The 21763-nt window shown below is 37.6% G+C and overlaps 1 protein-coding gene across 1 annotated transcript in view; it reads left to right on the top strand.

Annotated features, from left to right (window-relative positions):
* The window catches only part of Gat (GABA transporter), a 1840468-nt gene that overhangs the window by 125860 nt on the left and 1692845 nt on the right, over positions 1-21763 (top strand). The window contains exons 2-3 of the mRNA XM_067758099.1: positions 15848-16115; positions 16174-16275. Of these exons, the coding sequence (XP_067614200.1) occupies positions 15848-16115; positions 16174-16275 (370 nt within the window). The remainder of the gene's footprint in view (positions 1-15847; positions 16116-16173; positions 16276-21763) is intronic.

Raw genomic sequence — 21763 nt, 5'->3', positions numbered from 1 at the left:
GGATTAAATTATTTTTTCAGATAAATCCTGCAAAGGTGAAAGTAGAAAAGTGGCGCAAAGCGGTGTTTGAGGTTATGTTGACCTTTTGTGCTAGCTTGAGCTGTGTCCGGACAATCTTACCGCGGGTGGGGGATTGTTCCAGATAGTCACAAGGCGTGATGCACAAACTTTAAATAACTGCGTTAAGACTGAAGACTTTTCCGGCATCATTTCTGGATAGTAGTTTGCGGGATCCCGACGGGGCCATTTCGGGACTTTTTCGCGGCTAATACTGGATCATTAGGGACCCTTTCGGTATCGTTTCTGAATGATTTTCGGGATCCGTCCGGGATCCCGTCGGGGTCATTTCGGGACTATTAGGGGAGTATTTGGTGTACCCTCAGCATTTCTATTAGAGGATCATTTGAGGACCTTTCCGGCATTATAACTGGAAGGTTTTCGGTATCCGTGCGGGATGCCGTCAGGGTCATTTCGGGACTATTAGGGGATCATTTGAGGACCTTTCCGGCATCATTTCTGGATAGTTTCCGGGATCCGGACGGCGTAATTTCGGGATAATTTGGGGTACCTATCGGCATCATTTCTAGATGGTTTTCAGTATCCGTCCGGGATCCCGTCGGGGTCATTTCGGGACTTTTTCGCGACTAATACGGGATCATTTGGGGATCCATTCACCATCATTTCTGGATGGTTTCGGGATCATTTGGGGACTCTACCAGGTTATCATCTTATTTAGTTCTTTTTTTACTCTATTACAAAAATAAAATGCATTAGACAGAAACAAAATTTTAAACATATAACTTGATAAGCAGGCTAACGTGAATAGCCCATATATTTCATTTTCTCCTTGCGGACGGGGCCGCGGGTAAAGGCTAGTTTACATTATAAATGTGAAAATTTGGATGTTTGGATGTCCAGACGTTTGTTTTTGTGCTTCAATCACGCAAGAACGGCTGGAGGGATTTGGATGAAATTTGGGGCACACATAGCCAATAGTCTTGAAGGATCTACTAGCTATATAGTTTTCAAAAGGAGGAGGTCCCGGCCCCCTAGGAACAGTTATAATTTAATTATTATATTGTTTCGTTTTTGTGAATGAATCACGCCAGAACGGCTACACAGATTTTGATGATATTTGGGACACAGCCAATAGTCTACTAGCGAAATTTTTTTTCAGACATGGAAAGGGGGGGGGGGGTGTAGGGATCCCACGACCCCGTCGAAAAATTACTTTTTAATCATTTTTACACATTATAACTTTACGTATACTGGCCTTCACCAATATTACAGACACAATGGGTCAAATAAGCCGAGGGCTTACACAGTTAGCAGTGATACCCTCTTCTCCCCCTCTCCACTTCTCCTCCCTCTGGTGTAAAATCTATAAATTGTTATATCTCAATATAAATTTTCTCCTAAATCAATAGGTTTTGGTATCTGGCACATACAGATCGAGATCTAAACAATTGTATAAAAACGTTCAGTGGCCCTCCCCTCCCGCCATTCGCCCTCTTTCAATTGTTTTTATAAGCACGCTTTTGTTAGCTTTAACTGTATGTTTCTATGTAACTTTGAATTCACTCCAATGCGCCTGCTGCCTTATTAACATGGTTTTATAATTAGCCTCACCTTATTTGTAATCCCGTTAGGGTCATATCGAGACCCTTCCGGGATAATTTCTATATGGTTTTCTGGATCCGTCCTGGAGCCCGCCGGGGTCATTTCGGGACGTTTTTGAGATCATTTTGGGACCCTTTGAGATCCGTCCGCGATCCTGTCGGAGTTATTTTGGTACATTTTCGGGACTATTCCGGGATCATTTCGGGTATATTTTGCGAATATAGAGGGCCCCTCCGGCCAGTAGCGGGTTTGAGGGGGGACGAAGGGGCGAACTTATTAAAATATGTACCAATGCTAATCATTGTCCATGTTTCAACCATTGTCTTAATAAATCGCTTGCGAAAACGTCGAAAGTTCTTCAAACAAAGGATTGTATTGCGTTGATGAAAAAAGTTATCAGTTTTCCAAATCAGTCTCCGAAACGTACCATAGTTTCCAGAAAACATCCGCAGGAATCATTACGTGGACAATGTGAAACGCGCTGGTCTGAAAAACATGATGGTATAATGCAGTTTGAAGAAAACATCACAAAAATTGTTGCTTCGTTTCAAGAAATTTCTACTTGGCAAGATTCAACAACAAGTTCTGAGGCCCGTTCTATGTTGAAATCTATTTGCGAGACAGAATTCGTGATTTCAATGATTTGTTTGAGCAATGTACCTTCTGTTACACGACCACTAAGCTTACTTTATCTAGGTCTTCTAATTTGACTTAAGCATACACTCTTATAAATCGGTAGCTTGGGAGGGTGACCATCTTGAGCAGTAAACTTCTACTTGGTTTGCCGTCATATATGAATTTTTGCAGTGGTCAATTTTTGGGTTTCGTCCGACGATTTCGGCATTATAAATTAGTTTGGTTTACTAAGAAATGGGAGCTTTTATTAAGCTGTGAAAATCGAAAAAAATGTTGTCAAAAGGGCAAAAAAAATTTTTTTTGAAACCAGCCTAATGTACGCTTTGTTCCTTATACGGGCTTGTCTCAGCGCTTCTGAGTACAAGTAATGTGGGTATATAATAATATAAATACTATAATATTTGTGTTCACTGGGATTTTATTTTTTATTTTTTGAGACCGGCCTAATGTGTACCGGCTTTTTGCTTTGTTATATGTACTTGTCTCAGCGCGTCTGAGCACAAGTAATATGTGTATATAGTACGTATGTATGTATATATATAAGTGGGTAAAATATATTTGCCGGTAAACTGTGGTGTACCAACAATACCTTTTGTTGCCGTGCCAATGCACTTGATCTATTGTTAACAAAGTAAATGTATGCCAATATGTGATCGATGATCTTCTTTGTTGCTTCCTTCTATTATGTAGTTACATATGGTCATGCAATTACTTTGTTGAGGGTGGGTTTTTGGCTTATGCAAAAAGATATACAAGTGCGTGTGGGTATTATGGGTGCATATAATTGTAGGTTTGTATGCAAAATTAATATTGGGTGCACCGGTAAAATAAACTTTAGGAAAAGTGACAAAAACTTGGCAAAGTTTGTTGCTATGGTTTTTTTATAAAATATATTTTATGTAATATATGTATATATGGGTAAATTGGGCAGCGGTGAATTTCACGCTGGAAAAAAATATACATACATATATAGCTCGTGGATGATTACCGAACTAAGTAGGTATATACATATATTACATATATACGTATATACTTTTATAATTAAGTGGGTATTTAGCGCAACGAACTTTTTGGGTACCGGGCAGTGGATTTTCCGTTAGCACGGGAATACAATTTTTTTGTTGAAAAAATTATATTGGTTTTCACGGGACTGTACCTTTGGTACCAGTGGGTAGGCAACTGAAATATTTTGCCGTTTAGGCTTTTGATGTGGGTTATATACCCAGGGTCCGGATCTTTAGATCGGAGGGGTATATAAATTTGAGGATTTTAAATTGGGGTCCGTACTTTAGACGGAGGGAATATATATATGGATATATAATGGGTACCGAGAGTACTTACTCAGACATTTTTTCTATGTGAACTGTGTGTTACTTCTGGGTTTTTGTGCTGTCTTTTAGACTCCTTTGAATTGTGCTCCTCCTTGTTGGTGTAGTTAGTGTTAATGTTGTAGTGTTGATGTGTTTCAAAAAAATTTTATTTTTTTCCAAACAAACTAATTTTTATTTTCTTTTAAAATTTCTATATATGTATATATTTTGTTTAACAGATTTCAAATATTTCAATTTTTTCCTTAAATTGTTGTTTTTGTTTCACACCGTGATGTAACTTTCACACCAACGCTAGTGATTCTTGCCTTTTCCAGATTTTGTGTTAATTTTTTGTCATTTCGTTGGAAACTTTCCTCCAAAAACTCCCTTTTTCTTAAAAATTATATTTTTTTGTTTTTTTTTTGTCTCTTGTATATAAAGCGTTTTTATGGTTCTTTCATCCTTCACTTTTATGTTATTCAATTTTGATTTACAATTTTTTCTCTTTTTGTAACACCTTAATGTAACCTTTTTTTGTATTTATGTATGTTGCATGTCAGATGGGGATTATGTGTTGTTGCCACCGATTTGGATTTGTTCTCACCATGTTGTTTGGATCTGACCGTAAGAATGTGTTGCATGCTTGCAAGTCGAGTTGTTTTCGAACAGTTGAAGCCAGTTTGGCGAGTAGGACTGCACTACATAGCTCTAAGCGGGGTAAGCTTACAGTTTTTATGGAGGCAACTTTGCCTTTCGCAACCAAGAGAGAAGATTTTATTTGGTTGCCCACATGTGTGCCGATGTAAATTGCTGCGCAATATGCTTTTTCCGAGGCATCACAGAAAACGTGGATTTGGGTTTCTTGCCCTGGATAGACATTAACTCATTGAGAGATTTCGATGTGGCAAATGGTTGGCAGATTTTCTGCGAAATGTTGCCATTTTGATAATGTTGCGGGCTTGGCGCTTTCATTCCAATCGGTGCCATCCAGCCAGATTTCTTGAAGAAGCATTTTGGCCTGGATCATAACTGGCGATAGCCATCCTGCCGGGTCAAAAAGTTTTGCAACAGAAGATAAAATTTGTCGCTTTTTGACCGCTTTTTGGTGTGTTCCGGCAGAATGGTGTATGAAAATTTGTCCGTGAGCGCGTTCCATCGAATGCCAATAGTTTTGGTATTGGAATTGCTCTCAAATTTCAAGAAGTTGGAATCTAGAAGATCCTCCTTCGGAAACTGTTCTAATACGGCCGGGTGATTTGCCGTTAATTACTTTAGTATGAAGCTGATTTTAGGGCGTTTATCACTTGAACGAGTGATTCAGTGGCGTTATTGATGGTATGACTTCCGGATAGGATGTCGTCGACATACGTTTGCGTCTTCAAAATTGTTGCAGCCAACGGGCATGTCGCTTTCGTGTCTTCGGATAGTTGATGCAACGTACGAATAGCGAGATATGGTGCACAATTGACGCCGAATGTAACTGTAACTTCCTGAAGCGATCGCTCCATGCTGAAAAACTGCTGCAGAGCAGCCGGGCGGGATTTGCCGCGGGAGGGTTTTTCAGGAAACTCTTCCTTGAATGGAAGTGGCACAATGTATCGACCGATTGGTGCAAGTGTCGTAGTTGTTGCATATATCTGCTCACACGCTTGATCCTCGGTGGATATCTGTGGAGGTTGTGGAATTTCCTCCTCTTCCCAAAATTTGTTCAGTTGAGAACTGAATGTCACGTTTGACGCTTGGACTTGTGTCGAGAATGACACAACATTTTCAGGTATTGGACCACTGAGAATCCAACCAAAAATGGTTTCTTGCGCAAGTATGCTACCGCACACCTTTTTTATACCTTCCATCAGAATTTGTGGAAGTATGTCGCTGCCAATGACCATGTCAGTCTGACCTGGCATGTGGCAACTGGAGTCAGCGAGCTCAAGGAATTTGAACTGCTCCCAGATTTTGCGACTAATGGTGGATATTGGCAGATTCTTTGTTAGTTGCGGCAACACAATAGCATGAGCCTTTATCCTTTTCATGGGCTTGGATGCAACGAGTGTCAAAGGACAAAGCTTGGAGGACTTTTGTACGACTTGTCCACCCATGCCAGAGATTTCGAACTTTGAATGTTCGAATGGAAGTTTCAACCGTTTTTGATCCTTCGAGGAAATGCAAGTCCTTTCCGAGCCCTGGTCAATAAGGGCCCTTAGTTGAAATAATTCTCTTTCGTGTTCGATTGCGACCATAGCAGTAGGAAGGAGAATTTGGTTATCATTGGCTGCATGCAATGATTGAACCGGTGCGTGTTTTGAACAACACGGTAGCTCGCTAGAATCGGAGCTATTATGCGTTTGTCGAACGGGAGGTGTTGATCAGAAGTTGTGTGCTGCACGTATGGTGCATTCGTTCGCGTGGTGGAACGTGGAGCTTGTGGGCTCGCATGCAACAGCGTGTGATGCCGTTGATGACATATCGAACACGACCACTTTCATATCATTGATGATATGAGTGCTGCTAAGGCAATTTGTACACAGCGTAGCTTGTTTTACGAATTTTGTCCGGTTTTGCACAGACATTCGCTTGAATTGTGGACAGAATCTAATAAGGTGCGGGGAGTTACAACATTGGCAAGTTTCCTTTTTAAATTCTGCCACAAGGGTTTGCGTCCTGTTGAAGAACCTGTTTTGCGCAGAATTTTGATGAGCGACTGGTTTTTGTTTGCTTGGTTGAAGCCTATTGGCTCTTTCAACGACATCATACCTCAAGGTGAGAAAGTCGTTCATTTGTGACCATGAGGGTAAATCTCTTCGAGAAGAGAAATAAACGTGTATTTGTAAATTACTGGTATATATAGGTATGTATATATTAGAAAATAATAATACTTTGACGTTTGTAGGGACTTTTTTTGAAAAGTTCCTATAGGGAAGGAAATATCTCAAAATTAGTTTTGTACGACAGAATAAGTACAAATGTACGTGCGCAATATACAAACGTATGTATGTATGAATGTATCTACGTGAATCAGATGAGCTTCTCTGTTTATGTTTACAAACAGAAGAGTTTGTTTTGATACGCTTCTTCGTCGGTTTAATGTCGCGTTTCTTTTGTGAAGCTGAGTGCGCTTGATTGCACTGTTGGGAGAGTGCAGCAAAGAACGATGAAAAACTTGCAAATATGAGAGGTTGAGAAATTTTATCAGAAGTACACAACTCTCGTTGCTATGGTAGCTATACGCGCTGGGAGAATGTCGCTGGAAGAGCGACTTTAACGTGTGAGTAAACACGTATGATGTTCTCAGAGTGGAGAAATAGGAACGTTGGAAAAGCAAATTGAAATTATTTGTAAATGTATGTAAGTATGTACGTATGAATATTATGATTTTTATATATGCTGACAAGCAAGAAAAAATGACTTGGAAGAAATTGAACTATATCGCCAAGTTCAACGCTCTGTGCGAACAACGGGGTAAACTCAGCTGTAGAAGAAATTTTTGCTGATGTTGTTCTTGCACAGTGGGTTTGAGTAGGCAAGTAAACTGCAATTTTTTTGTTGGTTAAATACCACTAGAAATTTGAATACTTATATATATATATATATATATATATATATATATATATATAATTGGCGGATTTTGCCAATTGCGGAATATTTTCTACCAATTTTTGGTTGCAAAAAGGTTGTAGTAAAACCAACGGTGAAAAATTTCCGCAATATCCATGTATATATGTGGATATATATATATATGTATATGTTTTTGCAGTTTACAAAAATAATATAACTTTTGTGGAAAAAAGATGTATTATTTTCTATGTTTTTATGAGAAATAAAAAACTGCCTACTCACCGATTCCTGTATTCTGTTCCTTATGGGGTTGTTGTTGCTGCCTGGTCGCTTGTTGTTGATTCTGCTTAGCTGGCTGTTGTTGCTGCTTCTTGGCTGCTGGGTGGGTAAAGATGATTTTAGATGAATGCAAACCTTTCCTTCTTTTGTTTTTTAAAAATTTAGATTTTAGCGGAATTTTTTAAATTTGTATTTTTTTACTCTCAAAATTTTCAGAAAATTTTTTTTTCCTTAAAAAGGGTGTGCAACAAAAAACAATTTTTTTTTGTAAATATTAGTGTATATCTTGTATTGCTTTTTTGTCAAGCACTTTGAAATTCTGTTTTTTTTGTTTTTTTTTACACTTTTCCAACTGAGGACTTTTTTTATTTTTATATATGTGGATACGTTTATGTGTATATTGAAGTATGTGTAGGTACTCGTATATGTTTTTCGTCCAGCGCTTCTTTCACACAGTTTTCAATTCTTGTATTTTGTTTTAACTTTTTATTTATTTACGAACGAAGATTCGATTTTCAATAAATTTTAATTAAATATTTTAGGGGCGGGCCAAAGATGGCTGCGAAGGACTATGAATAAACTCTGGTCTTTCTTCGTTACACTTAACACTTCAAAATAAAAAATTATTTATAAACGTTACAAATTCAGTTTTTTTTATTGTTTAATAATTAGTATATAACTTGTTAAAAACTTCAGCTTCTGACTTGAAATATTCACAAATTCAAAATATTAAATAAATGTATATAAAGGGAGCACGTCCGCGGTTGCCGGTAGATAATGCTTGACTGGTTCGTGCAATTATTGTTGAAGACAATGGCAGTGGTCGTTTGTTAGTGTTGGCGCCTTCCACTTCGCCGCGCACGGCTGCGCGTAAGGATGGCGCGCGTCGCCGTGTAATTATTGTGATGTAGGCGGCTTAAACAACTTAAAAACAAAACGTATTTTTTAATTCGAAAAAACTGTATTGTACTATGCACGTAAGTGTGCCTTTAAGGTTATCAGCTCGTTTAGATATTTGCTTTACCCTATTACAAAAATAAAATACATTGACAAAAATAATTTTTAAACTGATAACTTGATAAGCAGGCTAACGTGAATAGCTCGTATATTTTATTGTGTTATAACTCAATATAAATTTTCTTCTAAATCAATAATTTTTGGTATCTGGCTCATACAGATCGATATCTAGACAATTTTGGAAAAATGATCGGTGGAGCTCTCCGTCTCCTTCCACCATCCTCCCTCCTTCAATTGTTTTTATTAGCACGCTTTTATTAGCTTTACCTGTAAGTTTGTTTGTAACTCTTCATTCGCTTCAACGCGCCTGCTGCCTTATTAACATGCTTTTATAATTAGCTTCACCTTATTTGCAATCCCGTCTGGGTCATATCGAGACCCTTCCGGGATCATTTCTGGATGGCTTTTGGGATCCCGTCGGGGTAATTTCGGGACTTTTTTGGGACTATTTCGGTATAATTTTGGGACACTTCTGTGATCATTTCTGGGTAGTTTTCGGGACCTGTCCGGCATCAAGTTGGAACAATTTCGGGACTTTTTCTGGACGATATGAGGGACATTTCGGGACTTTTATGGGATTATTTCTGGATGATTTTCGGGTTCCCGTCGGGGTTATTTCGGAATCATTTGGTTTATCTTCCGGAAAAATTTCTGGATAATTTTTGGGATTCGTCCGGGTACCCTCCAGGGTGATATTGGGATCATTTTGGGACCATCACGTGATCATTACTGGATAGTTTTCAGGATCCTTCCGGGATCCCGTCGGCTTTATTTTGGAACTTTTTCGGAATATTCCGGGGTCATTTGGGGATCCTTCCGGGACCATTTATGGATGACTTTCGGGATCCCGTCAAGGTGGTTGGGTAATTTCGGGACTATTTTGGGATCATTTGGGGACCCGTCCGGCATCATTCCTGGATGGTTTTCGGTATCCCATCAAGGTAATTTCGGGGCTTTTTTGGGAGTATTTTGGGATCAGTTGGGACCCTTCAGGGATCTTTCCTGGACGGCTCACGGAATCTCGTCGGGGTCATTTCGTGACTTTTTCTGGATTATTTCGGGTTCATTTAGGGAGCCTGCCGGCATCAGTTCTGTATGGTTTTCGGGATCAATCTTGGATCAGGGTCATTTCGGGTTCATTTGTGGATTCTTTATGGATTATATCTGGATGATTTCTGGGATCCGTGCGGGATTATTTCGGAATAATTTGGGGATCCTTCTGGAATCATTTCTGGATGGTTTTCAGGATCAGTCCGGGATCCCGCCAGAGTAATTTCGGGGCTTATGCGGAACTATTCCGGGATCTTTTCGGGACCGTTCCGGGATCCCATCGGGGTTATTTCCTGAACTTTTCTGGACTATGTCGTGATTATTCGGGTACCTTCCGGGATCATTTGTGGATGCTTTCTGGGATCCGTCCGGGATCCAGTCGTAGTCATTTCGTGAATTTTTCCGGAATCATTTCTGGATGGTTTTCGGGATTTGTCTGGGATCCCGTCAGGATCGTTTCGGTACAATTTTGGTATCATTTTGGGACCCTGCCTGGATCATTTTAGGACTCTGCGAAACCGGTAGTTCAGCACACATGCCTTTTTAATTATGAGCTTTTATGGCCATATATTTGCTGCTAATTATTTGTAATTTAATATCGGTATGTTTTATCTTTAATATCTAACAGCTTTTTCGTTCTATTTTTGATTTTTTTAAATTAATCCTGTAACGAACTGTTATAAAAATAATTAAACTTTTTGTAATATTTTAACCAACTAAATAACCGAAAAAGCAACACTCTTTACATGTAAAAAATTATTTTTGTTTTTGTTTAATTGTAGTTTCAATCCTTTCACCTTTCACCCCTGTCTTATCAATTAATTTAACATAAACCAAAATGTAATTTTTTTAATTCGAAAAAACTGTATTTTACTATTCACGTAAGCGTGCCTATCAGGTTATCAGCTCATTTAGTTGTTTTTTTTAACTTGATAAGCAGGTTATTTTGTCAATAGCCCATATATTTTATTTTCTCCTTGCGGGCAGGGCCATACTAGTATAAATACTAGTATAAAAACAAATAATGGTGTCAAAATTCGTGTGTAACGTTCGGTCATATACTCAGCGTGAGTTTAAATATTACAGTTCATTTCAGATAAATTACTTTTTCGAATCTTGTTACAATGGTTTTATATTTTTGAGGCTCTGCTTGATCGGTATAGGGGTGTAGCACCACCCATTAAAAAGAAATGTCTCCAATTTCCTCTGCAATAAAAATTGATAAGTAATTTATCGTTGATACGAAACTGTTTTTCGCTCATATATAGCTTATTATTCTAGTCTACGACCCTTTTAAACATCCCCTCCATTTTTACTAGAAATATTTCCTACTATAAGGAATATATGTGCACTAGGGCGGTCGATTTAAAAATCGCACATTGCTCTGTGAAAATCGTATTCTAGGGATCAAAATAAGAAACTTTGTCGAAGGAACAATACCTCTAAAACGAATTCTGATGTCCCCCCCCCCCCCCCCGCACCTTAGGTAGGAGCAAATTTTCAAAAATCCCACTTTGACCCATTTAGAGTGCTCCAATCGAGTTCAAATGTATGACCGACCCCCACTAACTTTGGAGACCCGACCCACCGATGCCAGTGGCACACCCCCTGGAACACCTCACCCCCCCCCCCCCCCGGCCACAGGTAGGGGTAAATTTTGAAAAATCCCACTTTGACCCATTTAGAGTGTTCCACTCGAGTCCAAATGTATGACCGACCCCCACTAACTTTGGAGGCCCGACCCACCGATGCCAGTGGCACACCCCCTGGAACACCTCCCCCCCAGGTAGGGATCAATTTTGAAAAATCGCACTTTGACCCATTTAGAGTGCTCCACTCGAGTCCAAATGTATGACCGACCCCCACTAACTTTGGAGGCCCGACCCACCCATGCCAGTGGCACACCCCCTGGAACCCCCCTGGGGGTTTATCATACAAAAATTTCAAAAAATCGCCGGTTTTGCACTTTACATGAAAAAATCAGCTAAATGGCTATGTTTTTTCGTTTTGGAGTTTATTTTTCTCTTTAGAAATTTATTTAGTTGGAATATATGTAAACGAAAAAATGAATTTAATTAATAGAAAAGAAATTTAAAAAAAATTATTAGAAATTAGCGTTTTTACAACCCTTTTAAAACCAAGGCATCACTGTGATGCATTTGCATGTCGTAAACATAGTTGTGTGGGTTTTTTTTTCAACCGTTTTAAAAAATGAAGGTATCACTGTGACACAATTGCAGATCGTAAAATTGCTTGTGTTGTTTTTCTTAAGCCACCACAAGACACAGCAGGTAGAATTGAAATTACCATATCATTCTTATTACCTCGTCTCGTAGACCATATATAACGCAATAGTTTTTGTGAATGCATTAAGTCTTTCTGAAGAACTCAAAGTGTGAAGTGCTAATTTCAGATAAAAAAATATTTCCAAAAAAAATTATAAGTGAAGTGATCATTCCAAATCAAAAAGTTTACAATGAATCCACCATCCTCTACACCGCAAGATGAAGCAACTACATCAACAACTATCGAAAACCCAATGAGTCATATACCCAAGCATGATGTTACTGTTTTTGGTGTGTCTACTGATTTAACTGATCTTAATTTACCAACTCATCTGGATATTTTGAGATATTATTTTTACTTAAGCGAACGTGCTAAAACAGAACAAAAAAAGTTTTCCCATAAATCATTCACTATTCAAGTAGATATGTTGATTGGAATTTTGGAAAAACTTGGTATGGAAATAATGCTGAAAAAAAGTGTATTTAATAAATTAAATAAATTGCTTGACAAGTATCAAGAGCAAATCAAGAGAAGATACAACACCCATTGGTTGATCACGATTTCTAGAACCTCGTTTACGCAAACTTGTCAATCAAGTAATTAAAGATAATTCATATTATGCGCATTCGGAAAATATCTTGTTATTTTTGTTTGATGATAGCAAAGAAAAGCGCAACTGTGCCATCAAGAAAATTCTACGCTATCGAACCGATGTTGACGAGCCAATGGAACTTAGAGTTTATAAAAAAACAGATATAAACTTTAATTGCACAAGTTATACGGAAATGATCAATTTGAATGATATAAATATCGTATTTGAACCACCATTCACGCGAAGCATTCCATACGATACATTGAAAGAATATTTAAATCAAGATGATCCACCGTTTAATGATCCAAAAAGAGGCTGTTACGGCGACGACATTAGAGAGCCGTGCGAAATTGCCCAGACTTGAAAGTAAAAAAGACTTCAAACAATAATTTTTTTTAGTTTCTTTTCTATAACTCACTTAAATTAATTTTTTCATTTACATATGTTTTGATTAAATAAATTTCTTAAGAGAAAAAATAGATATTATTATAAATAAATAATAAATATTATTATAAATAAATAAATAAACATAAAGAAAAAACATAGCCATTTAGCTGATTTTTTCATGTAAAGTGCAAAACCGGCGATTTTTTGAAATGTTTGTATGGTGAACCCCCCAGGGGGGTTCCAGGGGGTGTGCCACTGGCACCGGTGGGTCGGGCCTCCAAAGTTAGTGGGAGTCGGTCGTACATTTGGACTCGATTGGAGCACTCTAAATGGGTCAAAGTGGGTTTTTTCAAAATTTACCCCTACCTGGGGGGCATCAGAATTCGTTTTAGAGGTATTATTCCTTCGGCAAAGTTTCTTATTTTGATCCCTAGAATATGATTTTCACAGAGCAATGGGCGATTTTTTTGCCTCCCCACAAATCGACCCTCCCTAATGTGCACCAATCTTATTACGGTCCTTTAATTTGGCGATGCCACGCCCATTTACAAAATATTGAATTATTTTCTTTTTCTTGTTATAATTTCACTTGGTAAATTAAATACCATTGATATTAAGCTGTTTTCTGCAAAGATATAACTTATTTTATTCATTCACGACTCTTTTAAAAATGTTTTATAAAGAAGTGGGCGTGGTTCTAAACCGATTAAGTTAACTTTTTTTTGAAGCATTTATTTTATTAAAGGCAACCGAATTTTGTTATGATAGGTTTAGCGGTTTTTGATTTGTGATTAATAATATTTGTAAAATTGATTTTATCAAGCGTGGGATTTACCACGTGTGATTTACCACGTTGTAAGAAAATTTTCTCATATAAAATGGATTAACCATGCCATGCACATCTCTCACATAAAGCTACGGATACGCAAACTGTCCTGATTCATGAACACTTTCAGTGCAATTATAAGATTAGGAAGAGATTCTGTAAAATCCCATTCTACAATAAACTTTAAAAAATCTAGAGACACCCAGTCAGTAACCGTAATATTAACGGCTTTTAAGTTACTTCGCAGACTTGGTATCTCCAAACATACATTAAAATCTATCCAGACATACTCTGAGCTACATCCAATCAAGCCTGTTTGGCTTTCCTTTGCTGAAATCCACTTTTTCTTTTCGATGTATGCACTTCCCTGGGCATTTTTCAATTTCACGGGCGGCCGCCGTGGTGTGATGGCAGCGTGCTCCGCCTACCATACCTAAGATTCAGGGTTCACGCCCCGGGAAAACCAACATCAAAAATTTTAGAAACAATTTTTTTCAATTAGAAGACAATTTTTCTAAGCGGGGTCGCACTCCGAGTGTGTTTCTGCCATGAAAAGCTCTCAGTGAAAACTCATTCGCCTTGCAGATGCTGTTCGGATTCGACATAAAAACAATTAGGTTCCATCCCGCCAATTTGTTGTTAAAAAAGAGAAGCACGACGCAAATTGGAAGAGAAGCTCAGCCTTAGATTTTTTACATTTTTTTTTTCTCTTACACTAAAATAAAAAGCCAGTTGTTATGGTCTATAATGTGAGAGTATTTTCTCATAAACTAGTTAAGCGATATGAAATGAGTTTACTAAAAACTTTATTAAAAAAATTAGAAATTAATTAAATATACTAATTAGTAAAATTATTCGAATAAGAAGATTAGTAAATTACTTTATATTGCCTGTCCATACGTCCCCACTCAAAAATTACTGATATGGCATTAGCCATTTTTGCATAACCCTATAGGTTTCGTCCATAGAAGTACTAGGAAACTAGTTCAATTATAAAATTATCTTACCCGTAAAATATTCGATTTGAATCAATCAATCTTTTTAATCTTCATAAGATAGCATTTAGGTTTCTGAAATATATTTTTTTCTTTTTATTATCTATCACTACACGTATAGCATTTCACGCCAATCAAACGCAACACACTTCACGAAACAAATGAGAAATGTTGCAAATGAGACGTCAAAGAAAGCGTCAGACTCCTTTCTGACATAATATTTAACAACGGAAACATTACTTATAACATATTTACGGTTGAAAGACAGAAAATGTCTAAAGGGGGAAAGATAATAACAAATTGGGGGATTTGGGAGTACAAAAGATAGAAACAAGTAGGGAAGGCTATGTTTGGGTGTAACCGAACATTACATACTCAGCTGAGAGCTTAGCTGCGTTACTTTCGTAGATGGTTTATAAGTGGTTTTTAATTCAATATCACATAAATAAAAATAAATGAAAGGCGCCATAACCTCCGAAGAGATTTAAGGCCGAGCTTCTCTTCCATTTTGCGTCGTGCTCCTTTTTAATTTTTCATACAAATTGACGGGACGGGACTTACTTATTTTATGCCGACTACGAACGGCATCTCCAAGGCAGATGAGTTTTCAATGAGAGCTTTTCATGGCAGAAATACACTCGGAGTGCTTGCCTAACACTGCCGAGGGGTGACCCCGCTTAGAAAAATTTTCTTCTAATTGAAAAAACTTGTTTCTAGAATATTGGTGTTGCTTTGCCCGGGGCGTGAACCCAGGGTCTTCGATGCGGTAGGCGGATCACGCTACCATCCCACCACGGTGGCCGCCTTCCATATCACATACGTTTGGGAAATATCGACCAAATTTTAGAACAAGGGTGAAGTTTTTTGGAACGATTTTCCTTCATCCTTTCAACCCTAAACGTATTGCTAAAATCCAATATTACAAATCAAGTTATGTTGAACGGGCTTCAAAATACCGCAAACAATCTGGATTAGAAACATAGAGTATACATACATATGTACCTTATTGCGTATAAAATGAATAACAACAAAAAAGGCAATACTTGGAGACAAATTACCAAGCCTGCATCGGTGCGTTCATATGGCTGCGTGGTGAATATATAATAACAATAATAATATAATAAGAGGTTTAGGCATCTGCCTTCACAGCAGTATGAATTCAGGATATTTCGAATTCAAAGCCCCATGTTCCCCTTTGGCACCTGCTCGCACTTTGCTTTGCGGGCTTAAGTTCTGCCCGTTCCTAGCTTAAGAAACGCACGTTTAAAATTCAATCAAATTTTTTAATAATTAGCTGAAGATACTCTGTGATGTACCTGAACGTGGGTCTTGGTCGTCTAAGTTGGACTTTATATTATCTGTTGTGGGTTTGGCTATTGGACTAGGCAACGTTTGGCGTTTTCCATACCTATGCTACAAAAATGGTGGCGGTGCTTTTCTTTTGCCGTATTTTATGGCACTCATACTAGCTGGCATCCCAATGTTTTTCCTGGAGTTAGCACTGGGTCAGATGTTAACGATTGGAGGTTTGGGCGTGTTTAAGATCGCGCCCATATTTAAAGGTAACATTCTCATTTAATGTCAAGTTAATTCATATATATTTCGATCTTTTCATTGAAGGTATCGGTTATGCTGCTGCTGTAATGTCTTGTTGGATGAACGTTTACTATATTGTAATTCTAGCGTGGGCCGTTTTCTATTTCTTTATGTCTATGAGAAGTGGTAAGCATATTTGATCCCACCATGCTGGTACTAAAATTATGTTTGTTTCGTAGAATCAATTACTATGGCCTTTTAGTTTTGTGTTCATATTCTGCGACGCTCAATATCGAAGCATGCTTAAATAATTACTGTATAATGATTTTAAGATAAAGAAGAATATTGAGTTTTGGCGTATTCAATCAAGATTCGGAACTGAGATCATATTTAACAAAATGAAGGAATAACAATAACCACCATTTTCAAAGGAGTCTTCCAGTAGCTAACAAGTGCAATGTTCCCACAGGGCTAAAAGTTTGATCCTAAATAGGGTTGCCAAATTTAAATAACCTAAATTCAGTAACTTGCGGCCGCCGTGGTATAATGGTAGCGTGCCCCTTCTACCACACCGCAGATCACGCCCCGGGCAAAGCAAGGTCGAAATTTTAGGAATAAGTTTTTTCAATTGGAAGAAAATTTTTCCAAGGGTGTCGCCCGTCGGTAGTGTTTGGTAAGCACGAGTGTATTTCTGCCATGAAAAGCTCTCAGTGAAAACTGAACTGCCCTGCAGATGCCGTTCGGAGTCGGCATAAAACAACTAGATTCGTCCCGCCAATTTGTAGGAAAAGTTAAAATGAGCACGACACAATTGAGCAGAGCTTACAGAGTATATTAACTTTGATTGGATAACGGTTGGTTGTACAGGTATAAAGGAATCGAGATAGATATAGACTTCCATATATCAAAATCATCAGTATCGAAAAAAAATTAATTAAAATAATAGAAAACTAGTAAAATTTTGGACAATGGGCGTGGCACCGCCCACTTTTAATAGAAGGTAATTTAGAAGTTTTTCAAGCTGTAGTTTGGCAGTCGTTGAAGATATCATGATGAAATTTGGCAGGAACGTTACACTTATTACCATATGCCTGTTTAATAAAAATTAGCAAAATAGGAGAACGACCACGCCCACTTTTTAAAATAATTTTTTTTTTTTAATTCAAATTTTTTAAGAAAAGTTAATATCTTTACAGTATATAAGTAAATTATGTCAACATTCAACTCCAGTAATGATATGGTGCAACAAAATACAAAAATAAAAGAAAATTTCAAAATGGGCTTGGCTCCGCCCTTTTTTATTTAATTTGTCTAGGATACTTTTAATGTCATAAGTCGAACAAAAATTTACCAATCCTTGAGAAATTTGGTAGAGGCTTAGATTCTAGGACGATAACTGTTTCCTGTGAAAAAGGGCGAAATCGGTTGAAGCCACGCCCAGTTTTTATATACAGTCGATCGTCTGTCCTTCCGCTCGGCCGTTAACACGATAACTTGAGCAAAAATCGATATATCTTTACTAAACTCAGTTGACGTACTTATCTGCACTCACTTTGTATTGGTGTAAAAAATGGCCGAAATCCGACTATGACCACGCCCACTTTTTCGATATCGAAAATTACGAAAAATGAAAAAATGCCATAATTATATACCAAATACGAAAAAAGGGATGAAACATGGTAATTGTATTGGTCTATTGACGCAAAATATAACTTTAGAAAAAAACTTGGTAAAATGGGTGTGACACCTACCATATTAAGTAGAAGAAAATGAAAAAGTTTTGCAGGGCGAAATCAAAAGCCCTTGGAATCTTGGAAGGAATACTGTTCGTGGTATTACATATATAAATAACTTAGCGGTACCCGACAGATGATGTTCTGGATCACCCTGGTCCACATTTTGGTCGATATCTCGAAAACGCCTTCACATATACAACTAAGGGCCACTCCCTTTTAAAATACTCATTAACACCTTTCATTTGATACCCATATCGTACAAACAAATTCTAGAGTCACCCCTGGTCCACGTTTATGGCGATATATCGAAAAGGCATCCACCTATAGAACTAAGGCCCACACCCTTTTAAAATACTCATGAACACCTTTCATTTGATACCCATATAGTACAAACAAATTCTAGAGTCACCCCAGGTCCACGTTTATGTCGATATCTCGAAAAGGCGACCACATATAGAACTAAGGCTCACTCCTTTTTAAAATACTCATTAGCACCTTTCGTTTGATACCCATATTGTACAAACGCATTCTAGAGTCAACCCTGGCCCACTTTTATAACGATATTCCGAAAAGGCGTCCACCTATAGAACTAAAGCTCACTCCCTTTCAAAATACTCATTAACACCTTTCATTTGATACCCATATCGTACAAACAAATTCTAGAGTCACCCCTGGTCCACCTTTATGGCGATATTTCGAAAAGGCGTCCTCCTATAAAACTAAGGCGCACGCCCTTTTAAAATACTCATTAACACCTTTCATTTGATACCCATATCGTACAAACAAATTCTAGAGTCACCCCTTGTCCACCTTTATGGCGATATCTCGAAAAGGCGTCCACCTATAGAACTAAGGCCCACGCCCTTTTAAAATACTCATTAACACCTTTCATTTGATACCCATATTATACAAACGCATTCTAGAGTCACCCCTGGTCCACTTTTATAACGATATTCCGAAAAGGCGTCCACCTATAGAACTAAGGCCCACTCCCTTTTAAAACACTTATTAGCACCTTTCGTTTGATACCCATATTGTACAAACGCATTCTAGAGTCAACCCTGGCCCACTTTTATAACGATATTCCGAAAAGGCGTCCACCTATAGAACTAAAGCTCACTCCCTTTCAAAATACTCATTAACACCTTTCATTTGATACCCATATAGTACAAACAAATTCTAGAGTCACCCCTAGTCCACCTTAATGCCGATATTTCGAAAAGGCGTCAACCTATAGAAATAAGGACCACGCCCTTTTAAAATAATCATTAACACCTTTCATTTGATACCCATATCGTACAAACAAATTCTAGAGTCACCCCTGGTCCACCTTTATGGCGATATCTCGAAAAGACGTCCACCTATAGAAATAAGGCCCACGCCCTTTTAAAATACACATTAACACCTTTCATTTGATACCCATATTGTACAAACGCATTCTAGAGTCACCCCTGGTCCACTTTTATAACGATATTCCGAAAAGGCGTCCTCCTATAGAACTAATGCTCACTCCATTTTAAAGCACTTATTAACACCTTTCGTTTGATAACCCTATTGTACAAACGCATTCTAAAGTCAACCCTGGTCCACTTTTATAACGATATTCCGAAAAGGCGTCCACCTATAGAACTAAGGCCCACTCCCTTTCATTTGATACCCATATAGTACAAACAAATTCTAGAGGCACTCATGGTCCACCCTTATGGCGATATCTCGAAAAGGCGTCCACATATAGAACTAAGGCCCACGCCCTCTTAAAATACTCATTAAAATCTTTCATTTGATACTCATATCGTACAAAGAAATTCTAGAGTCACCCCTGATCCATCTTTATGGCGATATCTCGAAACGGCGTCCATCTATAGAACTTAGGCCGACGCCCTTTTAAAATACTCATTAATACCTTTCATTTGATACCCATATCGTACAAAATAAATTCTAGAGTCGCCCCTGGTCCCCTTTATGGCGATATCTCGAAACGGCGTCCATCTATAGAACTTAGGCCCACGCCGTTTTAAAATACTCATTAATACCTTTCATTTGATACCCATATCGTACAAAATAAATTCTAGAGTCACCCCTGGTCCACCTTTATGGCGATATCTCGAAAAGGCGTCCACCTATAGAACTTAGGTCCACTCCCTTTTAAAATTATCATTAACACATTTCATTTGATACCCATATCGTACAAACAAATTCTAGAGTCAGGCCTGGTCCACCTTTATGGCGATATTCCTAAATGGCGTCCATCTATAGAACTATGGTCTACTTCCTCTTAAAATACTCTTTAATACCTTCCATTTGATACACATGTCATACAAACACATTCCAGGGTAACCCTAGGTTCTTTTTACAACATGGTGATTTTCCCTTACTTTGTCTCCACAGCTCTCAACTGAGTATGTAATGTTCGGTTACACCCGAACTTAGCCTTCCTTACTTGTTTTTATTTAAATTCAATATATTTGCCTTTTTCATCTCTAAAGTGAGTACATTTCAGTACACTTTTGTTAAACTAAAATCTCTGCAATTCAGAAAAAAATTTATAAGAAATACCTTAAAACGAAAATAAAAATCCAATTTATTTTAATATATCGACATTTTTGCCCGAGAAAAATTTTTGTGTATAACACAAGTTTACAAATTCAGGCCAACTTTTGGATCTGAGCAAATAAGAACGATTCTAAACTATATTTGATATGCTGAATTCGAATCTGCATTCAGTTTTTTAAGATTAATTCTAGTTTCCGAGTTCTCGTATGATAGCACCATTGAGCTATTATAGCAGCTTTTAAATAGTGGCACTGCTTGATAAGTCATTTCAACTGTAACTGTAAAATAATATAAGTGATTAGAGCAAATAGAAATGCAGAGACATTGTTGCAAAGTTGATTCAAAGTGTTTTTGTTACGTTTGTGGTTGCTATATGATTAAAAAAAAGTGTCAAAATAATAACAAATGCGCTCAAAGATGCGTATCTGCACTACTTTGGTTTCAGAGTAGCAGACACTCATAAAAAAAAAAATTTTAATTCAAATTTTAAAAGAAAAGTTAATATTTTTACAGTATATAAGTAAACTATGTCAACATTCAACTCCAGTAATGATATGTTGCAACAAAATACAAAAATAAAAGAAAATTTCAAAATGGTCGTGGCTCCGCCCTTTTTCATTTAAAAATGTCTAGGATACTTTTAATGCATGTCGAACAAAAATTTACCAATCCTTGTGAAATTTGGTAGAGGCTTAGATTCTAGGACGATAATTGTTTTCTGTGAAAAAGGGCGAAATCGGTGTAAGCCACGCCCAGTTTTTATAAACAGTCGACCGTCTGTCCTTCCGCTCGGCCGTTAACACTATAACTTGAGTAAAAATCGATATATCTTTACTAAACTCTGTTCACGTACTTATCTGAACTCACTTTGTATTGGTGTAAAAAATGGCCGAAATCGGACTATGACCACGCCCACTTTTTCGATTTCTAAAATTACGAAAAATGAAAAAAATGCCATAATTATATACCAAATACGAAAAAAGGAATGAAACATGGTAATTGTATTGGTCTATTGACGCAAAATATAACTTTAGAAAAAACTTGGTAAAATGGGTGTGACACACCTACCATATTAAGTAGAAGAAAATGAAAAAATGGTCCACATTTAGGTCGATATCTCGAAAATGCCTTCACATATACAACTAAGGGCCACTCCCTTTTAAAACCCTCATTAATACCTTTAATTTGATACCCATATCGTACAAACACATTCTAGAGTCACCCCTGGTCCACGTTTATGGCGATATCTCGAAAAGGCGTCCACATATAGAACTCAGGCCCACTCATTTTTAAAATACGCATTAACACCTTTCATTTGATACCCATATCGTACAATAAAATTCTAGAGTCACCCCTGGCCCACCTTTATGGCGATATCTCGAAAA

The sequence above is a fragment of the Eurosta solidaginis genome, chromosome X (genome assembly GCF_040869045.1).
Source record: "Eurosta solidaginis isolate ZX-2024a chromosome X, ASM4086904v1, whole genome shotgun sequence".
In the NCBI taxonomy this organism is placed as follows: domain Eukaryota; kingdom Metazoa; phylum Arthropoda; class Insecta; order Diptera; family Tephritidae; genus Eurosta; species Eurosta solidaginis.
This window is presented reverse-complemented; position numbering and strand designations above follow the sequence as displayed.